Genomic DNA, 13,626 nt, shown 5'->3' on the forward strand with positions numbered 1-13,626 from the left:
GGTGTTTGTTTGTATGTTTTGGGTTTTCTTTTTTTGTCCGCTACTGGGAGCGTTTCCCCGCCCCGGTGCGGAGCCGGCGGCGGGATGCTCCGCGGCTGCCGGCCCGGAGCGGGCTTTGGCCGAGCCCTTCTCCTGGGGGTGGGTGTAAAAAAAAAAAATTAAAAAATAAATTATAAATTATAAATTTAGAGATTTTGACTGGAGAAACGGACGGGGGAGGGCCGGCCTTCATCTGCCCTGCCGCCTTCCTCCTCCTCCCTGCAAGGCCGGACCCCAGGGCCGCCCCTTCCCCTCCCCAAATCCCGGGATAAACGGTGGGAAGAAGCGGCGGGGCCGCCCCCCCACACCGACCCCACCGCTCCGGCTGGGACGACGACCCCCCCCCCCCCCATAACTCCCCCCCCAGCGCCGGCTCCAATCCTGCACTCCGTCCCCTCCCGCAGGGCCAGCCGACGATTTACAGCTCCGCCGCACCTGGAATTAAAGAGAAAAAACCAGTGTCCGAGGGGGGCTGCCCCCTTACACCCCCCACCCCGGGGGGGGGCGACTTACGTGGGGCGCGGAGCGGGGAAGGGACGGGAAGGCGACAGCCCCGTGGGACAAAGACCGGGGGTGGCGGGGGGGCGGGGGGGGGGGGGGGGAGTCGCATACCTCCGCGCAACCGGCTGCCAGGGGGGGGAACTTTTGGGAGAAACCGGCCCTCCCCGCACCCCCGGTCCCCTCCTCCTCCTCGCCTCCCCCCCCAAAATCCACTCCCCGCCCTCCCCCCTCTGCCTTTTTCTCCCGCTTGTTGCTCTTGCAGGCGAAAGTATCTCTCCCCCCCCCCCGCCTTGTGCAAAATAAAAAATAAAATAAAATGAAATGAAATGAAATGAAATAAAATGAAATGAAATGAAATAAAATAAAGTAACCCTAGGTGATGGGCTCCCCCAGCCCAACTCGGGACCCTCCCCGAGCATCCCTTTAAAAGAAAAAAAAATTAAAAAAAATTAAATTTAGTGGGAAATCACGGGGGGGGGGGGGGGCGGTTTGCAGCCTGTATGCCTGTGTTCCCCCCCCCCCCTCGACCCCCCAGCCAGGTACATACTCACTTGGCGGCACAGGTACAAGGCACCCTTCAACAATAGAGGCGCGTTGTTTTTTTCCCTCTGTGCCAAGCACAAGGCTGGAGCCAATTTAGATATGCTATAAATTAAGAGGTTCCCATGGTTACCGGGTTCCCATTGGTCGTTTTTGGGGAGACGCGACCCACCGCGTCACCAAATCTGAATAAGGATGCGCGAATTACTAAGGCGGGGGACAAAGCTGGCGATGGGGACAGCATGAGAGTGGCGGTGCGGCGGCGGCGGAGCACAGCGAGGCACCGGGGCTGCCGGTTGCAGGGGGGGGGTTCATGCACCCCTCCCGCCGCTGCCGCAGAAACCGCCAGCAACTCGCCCGTCGTTCCGAAGCCTCCAGGAAAACTCCGGAGGGACCTTGGGGGGGGGATTGGGGGGGTTTTTTGAAGCGTTGTTATTGTTTCGAGGGGGTGGGTTGGATTTTTTTTTGTATATCTTTGGGGGTTTTTTGGGGGGGGGAGGGGGGGGGGAAGAGGCCAGCGGTGGGTTTTGCCTCCCGCCGTCGACGCTCCGGAGAGAAGAGGGTGAAGAACTTGACAGCCGCTCCGCTCCCCTCCCCTGAATTTTTCGTTATTCCCTCTTTTTTTTTTTTTTTTAAATTTTTTTTTTTTTTTAATTATCATCATCATCATCGTTATTTTTTTCCTGCCTTCCTGAGCCGCCGCCGTGTGCCGGCTCGGGGCTGACTTCTCGTTTGCGCGTCTCCATCCCCCGGCGGAGGTTATGATGGTGCATTGTGCGGGCTGCGAGAGGCCGATTTTGGACCGATTCCTACTCAACGTCTTGGACAGGGCATGGCACATCAAATGCGTCCAGTGCTGCGAGTGCAAGTGTAACCTGACCGAGAAATGTTTCTCCAGGGAAGGCAAACTCTACTGCAAAAATGACTTTTTCAGGTGAGTCGCACGGGAAAACCGAGAAGATGCGGAGCTTCGCACCGCGCCCGGTCTCCGCTGCCTTCCCGGGGTCTTCCCCGGAGCTTTTGGGGGGCTTCCCATCCATCCTTCCCTGCCGGGGAGCCGCACCGAGCCTGCCCCCCCCCCCCCCCCCCTCCTCCCTCCCTCCACCGCTCCGGTGGGGAAGCATCCCACCCCCGGGCCGGGAGACCCCCGAGGGCTGGGGGTGGTGGTGGGGGGGGGGGGGGGGCTGCGCTACAGCCTCTGCTGCAGCCCGAGGTGGGGGCGACGAAGCTGTGTCGTCCCCCCCCCCCCTCATCCCAGTCTCCCCATGACCTTGCCTCCACCAGCACCGGGTCCCTCTCCACCGGTGTCACCCCCCCGCCCCGTCGCGGGCAGGCCCCGGTGGGCACCCGTGGGTGTCGTGTGTGTGTGTGTGTGTGTGTCCCCCCCCCGCTTCGGGGCCCGGCCTAGGCTTTCCTCTCCACCCCCCCTCCCCCGGGACTACAGGCCCCGGTGAAGCCGGTGGCCAAAATTTTTCTCTTTCCCCCCCCCCCCCCCCCAACCCCGGAGCCCCGCACTCCGCCGCTCCTTAAACGCCCCTAATGACTGCGATAAGGTGCCGGGGAGAAAATTAGGGGCCGGGATGGGAAAAGGGGGGGGGGGGGGGGGGATATGACTTATGACTCCTAATGCTCTCACTACATCAACGTCACGGGGAGCAGCCACGGAGGCAGAAGTTGTGCCCTGACCGGAGGGGAAAAAGGGGGGGGGGACCCTGCGTGGGCACCCCCGGGCCTGGCAGCCCCCGGTTTCCCCGGGGATCCGGTAGCGGCAGCCCCCGGCTCCCGGGTTTTGGGGGTATTTTTGTGTGTGTGTGTGTGTGTGCGTGTGGGTTTTTTGTTTGGTTTTTTTTTTTTTTTGGGGGGGGGGTTGAGAGGTTTTGGGGGTTGGGTTTTTTATGGGTTTTTTTGGTGGTGGTGGTGGTGGGTTTTTTTGTTTGGGGGTTTTATTTTTTTTTTTTTTTTTTTTTTTTTCCTTGGGGAGATCGTTTCCAGCCGATTCGGATTCTCTGGAATTTTTTTTGTTTGTTTGTTTGTTTGTTTTAAAAAGGCATCTCCTGGGGGAAAAAAAAAAAAAAAAAAAACAAAAAAAACCCCACAAAACCAAACCACAAAAAAAAACCCCAAAAACCCCAAACAACCGCTCTGCCTCCAGCGAAGGGAAGGAATATTGGAGATTTCCAAAGCGCTCTTCCCGACAAGGAAAAAAAAAAAATAAAAATCCCCTTTCGGGAGAGCGGGACGGTGCCGGCGCCGGGCTGGGGACCCCGGGATGCTTCGGGGAGCGGAGCTCCCTCCTCCGCCGCCCGGTGTTGTTCGGGGTGCGCTGTGCCCCCCCCCACCCCGGGCACCCTCCGCTCTTTTTTTTTCCCTCTTTCTGGCCGTAATTAACCCTTTTTTCTCGCCGGGATTTTCAGGCCGGTACCGGGCGGAGCCGAGCTCCCCGTTCCCAGCCCGGGAGGCACCGGTTGAAACGAAATCCACCCCCCGCCGCTCTCCCCTCTGGCCCTTCTGAGGCCAAATCCTGTCGAAGATGCTCATGTTTGCGTGTCCCCGTCCCCCCCCCGGGGTGGGGACATCCCAAATCCGAGCTTTTTCCCGCAGCCCACCCCACGCCTGCGAGGATGAAGGCTTCCCTCCTCCTCCTCCTCCTCCTCCCCGCAAAAAGGCAGAGGGGGTGCGAAGCGCCTGCTCCCCCAAATCTCCCAACGAGAGATGCTGGAGGACAGGGCTCCCGCGGTGGGATTTTGAGGAGGGGAGGGGGAAAATCGATATAAAGGAGCCGCCCCCCCACCACCACCGCAGCCCATCACCGCCGGGGCTTCCAGCTCTCGCTTTTTTTTTCCCCTTTTCCAGGAGGTTTGGTACCAAATGCGCCGGCTGCTCCCAAGGCATCTCCCCCAGCGACCTCGTTCGGAAAGCCCGGAATAAAGTCTTTCACCTGAACTGTTTCACCTGCATGGTCTGCAACAAGCAACTCTCCACGGGCGAGGAACTCTATATCATAGACGAAAACAAATTTGTTTGCAAAGAGGATTATTTGAACTCTCCCACTTTGAAGGAAGGCAGCCTCAACTCAGGTACGAGCGGCTCAGCCCGCCGCATCGCCCGGGGGATTCAACCCTACCGCTGGGACAGGCAGGAACAGGCAGCGCCCGATCGCTCCGTGGTGCTGCCGGTACCTCCCGTCGGGCCGGGAAGGACGTTTTGGTTTTTTTTGGGGGTGAAGGGCTGCACCCCGCAACCAGCCTGACACCTACCCCCTCACACCCCCCACCCCCCCCCTTAATCCGCCGGGGGGGGGAGAGGGAAGGGAGGGAATTGGGGGTGAAAGCCTTCAAACCGGGCGGAAGGCGCTGCGAGACCCCCCCACGCGGGACACGGACACGCGTGGGATGAGCGGTGGCCGAGGTGCAGCCCCGCAGCATCATCGCTGGCTTTACACCCCCCCCCCCACCACCACCACCTTCCACCTCCGCTCGCCCCAGCTCCTGCCCCGCACACGGCCCCTACGGCAGCGGGGATGCGGGGCGGTGGGAAACCAGGACCACCCCAACCCCGACATCCCACTCCCACGAGTGTGCCCGCTTTTCCCCCCCCCCCCCCCTCCTTCCCCCGCACCGTGGGGCCTGATCCTTCGCCTCCTTTCACCCAGAGGCAAAGCTCCCATTTGACTTCCTTGGAAGCTGTCTCTGCGTCAGGACAGCAGGATCAGGCCCACTCCTGCTGTCCCAGCCATGCCAGGCGCCTGTGCTCACCCCCTTCCGTGGGCTCTCTCTCCGTCCAGCACCCGGGGCCGGATCCTGCCACGCCAGTCAGTGGGGCCGCTGCTGTGAGCGAGGCGAGTAGAGCTTGGCCTTGGGGAGGAGGAGGGGGCGGGGGGGAGTGCTGGCATCAGGGTCCCCAAGTTTTTTTGGGGAACGGGTGGTTGGGGAGAGGGGGGGTGAGCCAGGCTCAAGGCAGTGACTGGAGACCCCCCCCAGACCCTGACAGGGACCGGTTGCGTTTCTCCCAGCGGTGCATCCCGCTTCCCCACACGAAAGGCGCAAGGGGGGAAAGGGGGGAGCGCCGGGGGCTGCGGTGGGCCTGGGGCATCGGCCCCCTCCCCAGCTTCCCTCCGGCCGGCACGACACGGTGCGCGGGGCCGGATCGGACGGCGCTTGCCTGGAGCTCTTGCCTGATGTCGGGGGGAAGATGCTTTAGGGGTACCGGGGTGGGGGGCAGAGGCGATCTGCACCCCTTGCTGCTCTCCAGCACCCCCACCGCCCCCCCCACCCCCCACCCCCCAACCCCTCTCCTGGAAAGCGGCCGGGCCGGGTGGGCCGAGGAGGGCAGAGGAGAGGGGGGTTGATCTCTCCCCTAAGTCATCCGCGCCCCCCCCCCCCCTTTCCTCTCTGGGTCTCCTTTACAGTGTCCTCATGTACAGACAGGAGTTTGTCCCCGGATCTCCAGGACCCCATGCAGGACGACACCAAGGAGACGGACAACTCGACCTCCTCGGACAAGGAGACCACCAACAACGAGAACGAGGAGCAGAACTCGGGTACCAAGCGGAGGGGGCCCCGCACCACCATTAAAGCCAAGCAGCTGGAGACCCTCAAAGCTGCCTTCGCCGCCACCCCCAAACCCACTCGCCACATCCGAGAGCAGCTGGCCCAGGAGACCGGCCTCAACATGAGAGTCATCCAGGTAGGGCAACCCCAACCCACCGCCCCGGCGCGATCCCCCTGCCCCGTCGTAGCCCTCCCCGCCCGCCAGCGTGATGTCACGAGGTTGGCCAGCGATGTCATTCCTGCCGCGGAGCGAGGTTCCTGTGACATCAGAGCCATTTCCTCGCGCGGAGACGGGGAAAGGAGAAGGGGTGCTGGGAGGAGCCCAGATAGTTCGAGGCCGGGACCGGTCTCCCCCAGGTGCCGGGAAGGCGTTGGGATGCTGAGGGTGGTCCCACGAGTGGGGGAAACGGGGACGGGCGATCCCCACCCGTCCCCCGCCAGCGTCGCCCCAGGCTCAGCCTTGCACCCACCCCACGCTCCCGTGGGTTAGCGGGGATCCCCCACCCTGTGCTTTAATGCACGTTGACCCCGTGAGAAAGAGATGAAAAGCAGCCCCAAAACGTGAGCCGGCTGGGTTCCCCCAGGGCCGAGCAGGATCCCGCGACGTGCCGGGGATATGGATGCTCCGGCCTCGTGAACGCAAGGAGAAGCCGTTGCGCTCCGCAGGCAGCCTGGCACTTTCTTACCACGCTGCCCCCGTGAAGAAAATCCCTGTGGAAATGTAGGAATTAATGGGCTTTAATAAAGGCATTAATAGGGGAGGACTTTCCGGCTTTGCCGGTAGCGGAGCTGCGAGTCCCGACTCCCGGCGGAGGAGCGGGAGAAGTCCCCGGAGGAGCGCGATGGGCTCGTTCCCCCGTTCCAGGGGGGACATGGTGGGGGGGAAGAGTGGAGCAATAATCCAGACACCCCACCAGGCTGGGAGAAAGGCGTACGTGGGCTGAGGCCGTGCGGTTTGGACGAGGCGATGTCTCGTAGAGAAGCGGCCGCGTTTTCCCCTTCCCTTTTATCTCCATCCTCTCCGGCCGGCTTTTCTTCCGATTCCCTGCCCGCCGCAGCAGGTGCTCATCTCCCTGCTCCCCGCTTTCCGCCTACTTCTGCCACGATCCGGAGTTCTTCTCCCCCTTTTTCCTTCCCTCTTTTCCTCTCTTCTTTCCCCCTCTATAAGGAAAAAAATTCTTCTTCCCATATCCTCTGGCTGCCGTAAGGACAGACAGGCTGAGGATGCGCACAGGGGGACGCAGCCAGGGAGCCGGGATTTTCATAATCCTTGTTATTCCCTGTGTGTCCCCCCCCGCCCCGTGCACCTTGCGGGGCTATTGGCAGTGTGTGTGTGGGGGGGTGTCATTAAACCCCCCCCAGAGGCAGGAAACCCCATCCCCTCCTAGGCGGGTCCAAGATTTCCATCCCTTTCCCCAGCCATCCCCCCGGCCAAATTTGGGGGTGGGGGTCCCCCTGACCTAGAGGGTACCCCATCGCCGGTGGATGCTGACGCCGACCCCGCCGCAGGTCTGGTTCCAGAACCGCCGGTCCAAGGAGCGTCGGATGAAGCAGCTGAGCGCGCTGGGTGCCCGCCGGCACGCCTTCTTCCGCAGCCCACGCAGGATGCGGCCCCTCGGCGGCCGCCTCGACGAGTCCGAGATGCTCGGCTCGACGCCCTACACGTACTACGGAGGTGAGGGACCGGCCATGGGGGTCCTACCCCGTCCCCCCCCCCCCCCCCCCCCCAAACTCCTTCCCTCCTTCTTCCTCTTTGTTCCTTCCCTGTCCCGCTTCTCCACAGGGTTTATTTATATTTTTATTTTTTAATTTTTTTTTTTTTTCCCCCCGACCCCCGGAGCAACCCCACCGCAGCATCCCTGCCCACCCCACGCGTACCACCGCCGTGCGATTCGCACACCGGTGGGCATCCCCACGCAGACGCCCGTGCTCACACCCATGCACCCACACACGGCCACGAAGACACGGCCACGCACGATGCCCCCCCCCCCCCCTCCCCGAGCATGGTGGTGGGGCGGCAGCCCCTCTCCCACAAACAAAGCCCCAGCTGCGGGGCTTTTGTGCCCCTTTCAGGCCACATTTGTTCCAATTACCTCCCGGCCCCCGCAGCATATGGAAGGTCACTGCCGCCGGGCTGCCCCCCCCCACCTCCCTTCTGCCCCCTGCTCCATGCAGCCCCCCCATAAGCTGCATTTTCAAAGCCTCCCCTCTGTCGAGGGGCTTTCCAGGCAACCCTTGCTGCCCTGCAGTTGGTTTCTAGATGCCTTCCAGGCTGCTAAACATATATATAATTTCCCCGTGATGTATTTTTCCCCCCATTTTATATACATTTTCCCCCCATTATATCTATTTTTTCTCCATTCCCTTTATATTTTTCCCCATTCCCTTTACATATTTCTTTTCCCCCATTCCCTTTACATATATTTGTTTCCCCATTCCCTTTACATATATATTTTTTCCCCCATTCCCTTTACATATTTTTTTTTCCCCATTCCCTTTACATATATTTTTTTCCCCATTCCCTTTACATATACACGTTTCCCCCATTCCCTTTCTATACACTTTCCCCCCATTCCCTTTACATATTTTTTTCCCATTCCCTTTACATATTTTTTTCCCATTCCCTTTGTATATTATTTTTTCCCATTCCCTTTATATATTATTTTTTCCCATTCCTTTTATATATTATTTTTTCCCATTCCTTTTATATGTACTTTTCCCCCTTTCCCTTTATATATATACACTAAAATAAGCATTAAATTGAGCCCATCCTCCCCCCAGATGCCCCAGGCTCCTTGCCCTCCTCTACCCCTTTTCTCCCTCCAGACCAGGCAGGCAGAGGGTGCTGAGCGCTGCAGCCCTTAGGACGGGCTTATTCCTCTCTCGGGTCGGGCTCAAACTTGCAGCCGGCGCTTTGGGCCCCGCACCCCAGGAACCAGCAGAGTATTTCGGAACGGGGCGGCCACGCTGGTCCAGAGGGGAGCACAGGGCTGGGTATGGGGCACGGTGGGATTTTGGAAATTTTTTTTTTTTTTTTTTTTTTTTTTTTGGTCCCCGGGGGAACGAGCTCCATCCTTTTCTCCCACATCCCGCAGATTACCAAGGCGACTACTACGGACCGGGAGGCAATTATGACTTTTTCCCCCACGGGCCGCCCTCCCAAGCCCAGTCCCCGGCCGACTCCAGCTACCTTCAGAACTCAGGACCCGGCTCCACACCCCTGGGACCCTTGGAGCCCCCAATAAGCGGACACCACTCCTCAGAAAACCAAAGGTACACGGATATGATCTCGCATCCCGACACCCCCAGCCCCGAGCCGGGGATGACCGGTTCGCTGCACCCCATTCCGGGGGAGGTCTTCAGCGGGGGGGCCCAGCCCACCCTTCTCCATGTCCAGCAATAGCGGCTATAGCGGGGGGCTCTCGCACCCCAACCCGGAGCTCAGCGAGGCGGCGGTGTGGTAGGCCTGGCGCGGGCACGCGTGCGCGCGTGGAGGGGGGGGGACAAAACGCCCCCGCGTTCCCCCAGCCCACGCGTGTCCCCCTCCCCAGCCCCGGACCGGGGCGCGTCACGGCGCCGGATAAAGACCCCCTCCCCGACTCCGATGCCAAAACGCATCCCTGCATCCCCCCCCTACCCTCCCCATCACTGCAGAACACCCCCCCTTGCCCCCTTTCCCTGGGATTTTGGGGCCACCCCGCTACCTCCCCCTCCTGGCACCTTCCCCCCCACCCAGTATTGGGTGGGTGGCGGGGGCAATAAATGGTGCCCAGCCCCGAAGAACCCCCCCGCCGGCGTCGGGACCACCGCCTCTCGGACCAAAGCTGAACTCGCCTGGACACAGGTCCCACCGCCCTGGCGGCATCTGGGGAGGGGGTGTTAGGCCAGGGCTCCCCCCCCTCCCCCCTTCTAATTAGCATCCTTTTTAATTATCCCCTACCACATCGTGGAAGGGGGTGGGGGGTGGGGGGGAAATGGGGAATAGCAGGAATAAACACCCTCCCCTGGCCTTGTTTGTGTTGTTCCCATTTTATCCCCAAGGAGAAGGTGGGTTCGGACCCGGTTTTTGGTGATGGGGGGGTGTAGGAGCAGGCCCAGGGCTGCCCCAGTGACTGGCTGAGATTGGGGTCCCACGCGGCAGAAAAGACACCAGAAAGAGGCAGAAACAGGAAAAACGCAACAAAAAAAACCCCACCCCAATAAACAAACAAACAAACAAAAAACCCAGAACAAAACCAACCCAACCACCACAACAGCAGAAATTAAACCCGAGCCTCGACGCCGAGTCCCACCCCAACATTTCCCGGAGGCTCCGCCAATTTAAGGATGTATTATAGTTTTTGCTTCTAGTTTCTTTATTTTGTATAAAGGAGAAACAAATAAAGTATGTTTTTGTGTTTACTGATTATTTATTGTACTTTAGTCATCGGAGGCTCCGAATTTTTCTATTTTGAAGGCGGGGAGGGGGTGGCGCCGGGGAGGGGGGCAAGAGGATAGAAGGCAGAAAAAAAAAAAAAAAGGAAGGAGAATGGAAAAGGAAAGAAAAAAAGTTGTTTTCTGAAAGCGTCGTGGGTTTCCTGTCCCCGCTGCCTCTTGCGGAGGCTGTTAGTGTGAATGGCTCTTGTTGTTCAATGTGAAATAAAAAACCTTTTAGTTACCTACTGTTCGGTCACCTGGTCCCTTTCATTTTATTTTATTTATTTATTTATTTATTTTAAGACAAGACCATGAGAGATGCTGGCTGGGCTGCCCTATTTCCCCCACCGTCCCCCAGTCCTGCGTGGGGTCTGGGGGAGCGGTCCCCAGGGTGGGATGGGTGCTGTGCTCCCCGTACAAGGTGATGCTACTCTGTCCAGGGCTGCATCACCCACCCGGTACCCCAGTCCTCCCCAGTCCCCCCATCATCCCAGCTCTCTGGCACTGGGCAGGGGAGCACGTTACCTGGCTCAGCACCTTCCCCCGCAGCAGCCAGCCCGGTGTATTATTTCTTTCTCCCTGGGGGGGGGGGGGGAGATATTGTGTGTACCCCCCCCAAGACCCCCCCGCACACACCAGGGCACCCACAGCCCTGCTGGCAGAGCATCCCCATGGGGGGGCTGGAAGAGTGCTGGGGGGTCAGCAGGGCTGCTGGGGGGGCCACAACACACCAGGAGGGGACAACACCAAGGGGGGGGTGTCCATGAACCCCTTCAGCGGCTTTTGTCCTAGGGGGGCACCCAGGGCAGGCAGGAGGGGGGGGTATCCTCCTCCAGCACCCCATTCCCCCCCCCCCCTTGCTTTCCCTCTCTTGTTTTCCAGAATACAAAAAGAAATAAAGTCCAAGGCAGGCTGCAGCTCTGAACTAATATTTAAAATGCAAAATCATGGCAGATTTCCCCCCCCCCCCCCCCCCCCCCCCACCTTGTCTTGCAGTAAAAAGATATAAACAGAATAAATTACCTTCCCTCACTGGCTTACGAGAGTCCCTCTCTCCTGACCTGAATTTTAAGTCCTGGCTTGGTTGTAGCACGGAGCACCAATGATTTATGAAAAGCCAGCCACTTCTCTGCATATTTTCTCTGTTCAGCCAAGTGGTGGAATTTATCCTTCCTATACCATTACCAGCATTAATAACAAGGTGGCAAACGAGCCAGGCCGAGCCCTAAGGGATCCCTCAGCCAGGATCTGCGGCCACCACAAAGACACCGGACACCCATCACCCACCAAGCAGAGCACCTTCTCCCCTTTTAACAGGTGGGGAAACTGAGGCAGGAGTCCCTTCTGCTCCCCCCCTCCCAGGCTGTCAGCGTTAGCAGGTAACGGGGCGCTTTTATAAAGATGGGGCAACGTATTGTTAAATAATTCCCTCCCAGCATCATTTTGAGGAGCGCAAGGTCATTCACTGGGTAAACACTGGCTGCTGCTATTTATTATTATTTATTATTATTATTACTATTATTCCCAAGGCATACACCTTGAGGGCTGTTTGCAGGCTGCCGGGACACCCCGTCTCTGGGATCCAGGGCAGGGACAGGCTGCAGGAGGGATTTTTTGGATGGTGCTGGTGTGCTCCAAGCTGCCACCCACCTCCCATGCGGGGGGCTGGGGGGGGGGGCTCTGTGCAGGACAGGGCTCAGCGGGAGCACCCACCCGAGCGGGGACCCGCTGGCACGGAGGAGGTTTATCGGTTGGACCCCGCAGCTCGGAGCTGGGTGCAGGAGATGAACCAAACCTTCCCAGGGTGACCCCCCCCCCACCCCCGGTGGGGTGTCCCCCCAGGTAACTTGCACCCCCACGTCCCTGCCGGGGACATCCAAAGGCCAAGGGCTCCCTCGTCAAGGCAAGGAAGGGACAAATCTCCCTGGCGGGGTGCTCAGGGAAATCACCCCAAACCCCACGGTCGTGCCCGTGTCACCACCAGCAATAATCCTCCCGTGGGGCCGTGCTGGGAAAAACACCCCCACGACTCCCGGCTCCCCCCAGGCCCCGGCAGAGCAGCAGATCAGTCCTGGGAATAAAGTTCTTTCAAAAGCTGTTGGGCAAACATCAGTGCTATTTTTTTTTTTCTGACCTTTTTCCTTTTTTTTTTTTTTTCCTTTCAGAAAGGGAAGGTCTGCAGAAGGTGGAAAGTAATCAGGTTTTGGACCTGGGATAAAAAATGGCTGGAGTACGTTAGGCTGACTCCTTATAATTAATAGTGTGCCTCGTAATAGGATTCTCCAGCCTTCGGTGCTCCCTGGAAACACCTTTTTACATAAGATATTGCTCACGATGGAGCGGCCGAGTTTTGATTTATGGGGTTTTGGCCTCCAAGAAGCACCTGGGGAGCTGGCCTGGCCGGTGGGATGGACGAGGGGGAGAGGGAAAAAGGGCCGAAGGCAGCGAGGGTCTTTCTGAGGGGGGGGGGGGGGAGGGTTGGCAGCCGGGTCCCGGGGCAGGCGCCCGGCCAGGGGAAAGGACTTTTTGGGGATACCTGTGATCCGGGGACTGAGCTAGTCCTAGGCTGAACCCCCTCTGCTCCAAAAGGGAGGAGGAGGAGGCTGAGAAGGATTTTGGGGCAAGAGAAGGCTTGTCTCCCTGCCCGGCATCACCGGGTGATGCCTGGGGCACGGGCTCAGCTGGGGAACAGAGGAGAAGTTGGGGAGCCCCGGTGGGAGAAAGACCCCCCACCCCATCACCCAGGGATGGGAGAAATGGTTTTTTTTGGGGGGGACACACAAAAAAACCCAGTGAGGTGCAACAGCAAAGGGCTAAAAGCAAATGCAGCGCTAGAGAGTGGGAACGGGGGAGAGCAGGAAAGCCTGGAGGAAAGCGGGAATGGGAAAAAGAGGTGGGATGGGGGGGAAAAAAAGGGGGATCAAAGGGGCTCAGGGATGGGGTACACACACGCACAGGCGTGTTGGTACACCTCGGGGCCCGCGGGTGTCAGACACAGCCGGGGAGCTCCGCCGATAAATCACCGTAACAAGCGGGTCCGGGCGTGTTGTTCTCTTCCGACCGCAGACAGCGCGGCAGGAATGGGAGAAGATTGTAATAATTAATAATCATTAGAATAATAATGCATAAAGACAGTAGCAAAGTAATTAGTCAGAGAGGGAGCGCTTGCTAATTGAGGCGGGGAGCTGCAGTCCAAACAGCCTGGGGAGGAGCAGGGGAGGGAGAGGAGGGGGGACCCAGCGTTGGGGGACGTGGAAGGGGATGCCCCCCACGTCCAAGGGGCACAGGGGGACACGTGTACCCCGGACACCCTCGGACAGGCAGGGAAGGCACAGGCGGGACCCCGGCTCCATCCCTGCCTGCGGTGTGAGCCCCGGTTTCGTCCGCCCCGCGTGCCTCAGTTTCCCCATCCCTCCACGGATGCCGTGTTCTGGCGCAGAGGCTGCTGGAGGAATCCGTCCCCGCGTCCGCCAGGCAGCGGGGCTTTATTTTAATTATTTCGGAAGGAAAGCAAAGCAGAGGGTGCCGGCTGGGCTCCGTCGTGTCCCTCTCCTCGGGGTGGATATCACTCCAGCCCCAA

The 13,626-nt window shown here is 59.4% G+C and overlaps 2 protein-coding genes across 2 annotated transcripts in view; both read left to right on the plus strand.

The window, feature by feature from the left end:
• The window catches only part of SUDS3 (SDS3 homolog, SIN3A corepressor complex component), a 253,181-nt gene that overhangs the window by 5,708 nt on the left and 233,847 nt on the right, over positions 1 to 13,626 (plus strand). The gene's annotated exons all lie outside the window — the stretch shown is intronic.
• LHX5 (LIM homeobox 5) overlaps positions 1,842 to 13,626 on the plus strand; it is a 13,219-nt gene continuing 1,434 nt past the window's right edge. Inside the window, exons 1-4 of the mRNA XM_049805548.1 lie at positions 1,842 to 2,014; positions 3,934 to 4,157; positions 5,489 to 5,766; positions 7,140 to 7,305. Coding sequence (XP_049661505.1) covers positions 1,842 to 2,014; positions 3,934 to 4,157; positions 5,489 to 5,766; positions 7,140 to 7,305 — 841 coding nt within the window. The remainder of the gene's footprint in view (positions 2,015 to 3,933; positions 4,158 to 5,488; positions 5,767 to 7,139; positions 7,306 to 13,626) is intronic.

The sequence above is a fragment of the Accipiter gentilis genome, chromosome 7 (genome assembly GCF_929443795.1).
Source record: "Accipiter gentilis chromosome 7, bAccGen1.1, whole genome shotgun sequence".
NCBI lineage: Eukaryota > Metazoa > Chordata > Aves > Accipitriformes > Accipitridae > Astur > Astur gentilis.